A 5,202-nucleotide genomic window follows, 5' to 3' on the forward strand; every position below is an offset into this window, starting at 1 on the left:
GTCCACGGCACAGGACGAAGGACGCCGAGTCGCCGAGACCCCCCTTCCCAGCACGCGGCCAAGACCCTTCCCAGCACATCTGTCGAAAAAATCTTGTTGTGGATTCTTGGTCAGTGATACGCCACTTGAGAAACATTGTGAAGGAAAATGAAAAAAGACCATCGGCTACTTGTTAAAAAGTACCCGGAATCCACCAAATCAAGTGTAGATATTTAAAGTTAGATTAAGATTTATTTGAATATAAAATTCATATTTGCATTCAAGTATATTCTGACTTAAAAAATGTGGATACTTTGTTTTTATTCCACTCATGGAGACGTGGCTGAAAAATAGCGCTTGAAGGTAGGGAGAAGGGGACGAGGTGGGTCCTGCCCACCTAACTAATTTCTGGTAAATCCACTGCGCTTTTCCCTGAGAATGTACTCCCTCCGTTCAAGAATATAAGTATTTCTAGTTTCGGTCAAACTCAAACATTTTAATCTTTGACTTATGATATCTCTTAAAATAAAAAAAGATGAATATAAAGATTTACATATTATGATAGTCGTTTTTACAATGAATCTAACTATATCATTTATACTTGATCAAACATCATAATTTTTTTCTCTATCGATAGTTAAAATTAGAATTGTTTGACTTTGACCAAATCCATAAATACTTATATTTTTGGAGAGAGAGTAGATACGTCACATGTGTCGTACAAAGATGACGTGCCCTAAAGTCACGGGCCTCCCCGCGAACGGCCAGGAGCCGTCGCATCGTCACATCCTTCCATGGCAGGCCGGACGACGCCGAGATCCTTCCCAGCACGCGGCCAAGGGTGTGTGGAGCAAAGACACGATATTTTCGCGGTGCCGCGGCGCCACGTCCATTGCTAAAGCCTAAAAGTAGTAGGCGTGGCACTTAGTCGTAGTGGCATAGTAATTCACCGTGTGGCTGGACGGGGACGGCAACGGTTGCATATCATATGCGTACGCATGAACGGCCAAAAAGAGCCGTCGCCTCACATCTTTCCACGGCACAGGACGAAGGACGCCGAGACCCTTCCCAGCACGCGGCCAAGGGCGCGACGGTGGCGCGGCGCCACGTCCATTGTTAAAATTATTGGGCATACTAATTCATCAGCATGTGACTGGAATTGTACGGCACCGGATGCATATATAGAATGCATGCTATTGCGTACGTCCTCTATATAAAGGCGCCTTCGCATTGAGCTTTCCACTCAACTCATCATCTGGCTCAGTTATCAAAAGAAAAAAAAAAGGTATGAGAAGTGCAGTCCTGGCCATGAAGGCCCTCGTCCTGAGCGCGCTGCTCCTCACCTTTGCGGGGGTGATCACTCACGCCCAGCAGTGCGGCAGCCAGGCGGGTGGCAAGAAGTGCCCTAACAATCTGTGCTGCAGCCCGTGGGGGTACTGCGGCACCGGCCCCGACTACTGCGGCAACGGCTGCCAGAGCGGCCCGTGCTCGGGCTTTGGCACGCTCAGCGCTGAGCAGTGCGGCAGGCAGGCCGGGAACAAAAACTGCCCTAACAACCTCTGCTGCAGCCAGTGGGGGTTCTGCGGCTTAGGCGGCGACTACTGCGGCAATGGATGCCAGAGCGGCCCGTGCTACGGTGAGCTCGGCGCCGAGCAGTGCGGCAGACAGGCTGGAGGTAAGAAGTGCCCTAACAGTCTCTGCTGCAGCCGCTTCGGATACTGCGGCTCCGGCGGCGACTACTGCCGCAACGGCTGCCAGAGCGGGCCGTGCCACACCACCGCCGGCGCCGTGCCCAAGCTCAGCCGGGCCTTTCTGGACCAGGTGTAAAATATCACGTCGTGCCGACGTCTGCGTGCAGCACTCCTACTCTATGAAATAAAAGGTGCTGCTACTACGTATGTGCGTACCGGAACTAGTGGAGGGCCGAGTATGCGTCCGCATGCATAGGTGAAAGCCCATATGTATTCTCTCTCTGTACAGTATCTTGTATGAATAAAGTTGGATATATGTGACTGTGTCCTTGCGTTCTATGAAAATTACTTACTTTATCATGCATGCATTAAACCATCTGGGCATATAATACCTCAGCATTTTTCTTCGTGTGACGGCGGTTTGTAAAATAAACTGCTCTAAGTTCTCGCTTCACAAATATAATAAAAAAGGAAATTTACCTCAAATTCAGAAAAATTAACATATGGCTAATTCAGGCTTTGGATCAACTTGCGACTGCATATAAATTTGAATGGACTATTGCAAATGTTACCAAATTAAATGATCCTAAAGTCACCTTAGGATAACCTTAGATACGTGTGTATAACACCATGGCATCATCTTATTTTCACCTCCTGCACTTCACTATTCATCCGTGTGAAGCAATTACATATAAACATGGATATAGTACATGCATGGCTGAATGAGGAAATTAGAAAATTTTAACCTCTCCGATTCTGCATAATATAGCAAGTTAGAAATGCTCTGAATGCAACCAAGGAAAAACTGACCGACTTAGATCTCTCACTACAACAGAACGCCTCAAAAGTGTCAGGCGATTGTAGATGGATCCACGAAACTTGACAGAAATTGTTATTTGGCATCAAAAGTTTCCTTTAACCAACACACCTGAGAGGGCAGTGAAACTAAACTAAGAGGCAAACAATGATGTGCGCTGTAAGCTATAGTCGACTCTACAAATTTGCACAGTCAATTCTTGGGCACCTTACAGTACTTTCTCCATGTTTTGCAGTCGGGTGTTAAATACAAAGCCTACTGCATAATTTCGCAGATAGTTTGCATTTGCAACCGATACACTGTTGTTTGAAAAATATATCAGTTTTTCTTATGAGCCGTCTTGTATTGTGTTAATGAGGTGGATGCATGTCAGCTGTGTTTAACAGCTAACACCGAAATGGAAGAGCAGGAGGGCGGGCCTTGTAGAAGAAGTTACAGTCCATGATGTTGACTTGTGTGCTTAATGAGAGTCTTGGATTTTGCTGTCATGGAATGAATTATGTATTTAATGAGAGTCTTAGTGATTATTGTCGATGTGAAGTGAAAATTAGATTCTCCTCACTATTACCCACAAAAAAATTACTGAGCTGATTATTGCCGGTTATTAACTTCAGCTCACTGCTAGGTTTGGTGTGACGAGATGGCGGGAAAATCAATGTATAGAGATTTTACAATACTCTCCGTCTTCTTAATGTGATGACACCGTCTTTGAGAATCACGGACAAGTCGCGTCCTCAGCCAACAAGTTATTTACCATATGTAAACACCAAATTTCTTGAGCCAAAAACAGTACATGAAGATAGATTTCTCGACTTATACAAAGTTATGCATGTTCTAATACTTGACTTGTTTTTTTTAAGGGTCACCGGAAGGGGAGAGGATCCGCCACCTGAATTTTCATTGCTTATGTGGCCCAAGACGGCCTGATGGATGAAAATGTTTTGTTACAGCGTGTAGTGTAGTTTTACATTGCCTAATGAAAAATAGAGCACCAAACATCTCCAAGCGCCGCGTCGGCAACGGAGAAGCCTGCATGCCCACAGCCTGGCTTCAGCTTTGCAGTTTTGCAGTAGTTGGATCACTGTTGCCTCTTCTCCTCGGAAGACAACACCATTCCGTCGCTTCCACAACTGCAAGCAGCACAGCAGCACAAAAGTCTCAAAGTGCAGAGCCGGGATGTTCGGTGGCCTGGTCAAGTGGTGGAGCTCGCCCACATCAAAATCGCTGGGCACCAGGAACCCCAGCCTCCTCTAGAAGTTGGCAGCAGCAGGGCACCAAAAGAGTAGGTGCAAAGAAGTTTCAGGTTGATGCTGGAATAGTTCACAGGTCGCCTCCTCAAGGACCTTCCGCTTCTGCAGATTCACTCGGCTTTGGATTTTGTCGCTAATCAGTAGCCACCCAAAGAACTGCACTCGCGGAGGCGTGCTGCTGGACCAGATGAACTTCGCTTTGGCGTCTGGCTGGCTTTGGTTCGATTTCAGCAACTTGTAAAGCATGGAGGTTTGTAGGCGGCCATCAATTCCAAAAAGAGGGGATTGTCTCTTGTCATCAGTGTCACTGAACCTGAGCCGTGCGATGATTTGTCTTGCTTCAGTCAGCTCCGTTCGGGCAAGAGGTGTTGACTTGTTGATCCATCGGGTCAGAGTTAGGTGTACTCGTGTTCTTGACTTGTTGATCCGAAGGGTCAGAGTCCCATAGAGAATAATACTATTATTTAGCAACGTAAGTGTCGGTGTTTACCGCCAAGCCTGCTCAGGGATACCCTTAGCAGTAAGGTTTGTAGGTAGGGATCGGCGGCTCTGGAACTCGATGGTGCAAGGAACACAAAGATTTAGACAGGTTCGGACCGCGAGTTGCGTAATACCCTACGTCCTGTGTGGTGGTTTGTATTGCCTTAGGTGTTGATGTCCTTTTTTGAGGGTGTCCCTGCCCGCCCTTATATATCCGGGGGGACAGGGTTACATGAAAAGTCCTAGCTGAATACAGTTGGAGTCCTTCTATAACACGATTGGGTAGTTTCCTTGTACTGCAGCTAGTTCTACACCTATTCGGGTAGTTACAAAAGAGGTAAGGTATATCCATGAGCTATCCCTTACTCTAGAACATTCTATGTCTGTGAGCAGTCCCGCTGCCCCGGGTCTGACAAGCCCCCGAGCTCTTCGTAGTCGAGTCCTGCAGGCGTCGAGTACTTGACGGGGCGTCTTCGAGTACTTCAAGTAGTCAAAACATTGTTCTGGTTACATCTGATCCTTCCTTCAGATACGTCGAGTAGTCCTCCAAGTACTTCCGTTTGCTCCGAAGTTGTGAGGTGCTCAAGTCCCGAAATCTTGATCATATATGGTGCGCGAAGTACTCGCGCTCCATATGGAGTAGCCCCTGAGCCTTAGGTTGAATCGTAGAATCAGGCTGAGGGTCACTTCATTCTTTTTCTTCTTTTTTATTTTTTAAAAAATTTGAAAAATAAATCTCTGATACATATATTCCGCAGCCCCCGAGTCTTGAATTTAAATCCCTCCATTTAGATTTAAGAATCAATGTAAACTCGTGGCAAAAATGAAAACTTCCCTGAAAAGGAATGAATCCGTTGGCATCCTAAATATTCACGAAATTGCCATCGGATGCCATATAAAACCGGTTGAAAACTTCTAAGGATTTTACCCCTTTGAACTCCTGGTCACCGTCACATTCAGATTCATACTTGATTCTTCTCAGTTA

At 46.2% G+C, this 5,202-nt stretch overlaps 1 protein-coding gene across 1 annotated transcript; it reads left to right on the plus strand.

Moving 5' to 3' along the window:
- The first annotated feature begins 1,197 nt into the window (after nt 1-1,197).
- LOC120669882 (root-specific lectin-like) lies at nt 1,198-2,006 on the plus strand. The gene has a single exon (XM_039949767.1). It carries the CDS (start codon nt 1,267-1,269, stop codon nt 1,804-1,806), a length of 540 nt encoding a protein of 179 aa, XP_039805701.1. The 5' UTR covers nt 1,198-1,266; the 3' UTR covers nt 1,807-2,006.
- Nucleotides 2,007-5,202: the final 3,196 nt, after the last annotated feature.

The sequence above is a fragment of the Panicum virgatum genome, chromosome 4N (assembly GCF_016808335.1).
Source record: "Panicum virgatum strain AP13 chromosome 4N, P.virgatum_v5, whole genome shotgun sequence".
Lineage (NCBI taxonomy): Eukaryota > Viridiplantae > Streptophyta > Magnoliopsida > Poales > Poaceae > Panicum > Panicum virgatum.

What these genes read in the sequence shown, in the direction of transcription:
- LOC120669882 (XM_039949767.1), top strand. Translation starts at nt 1,267, where the DNA reads ATGAGAAGTGCAGTCCTGGCCATGAAGGCCCTCGTCCTGAGCGCGCTG.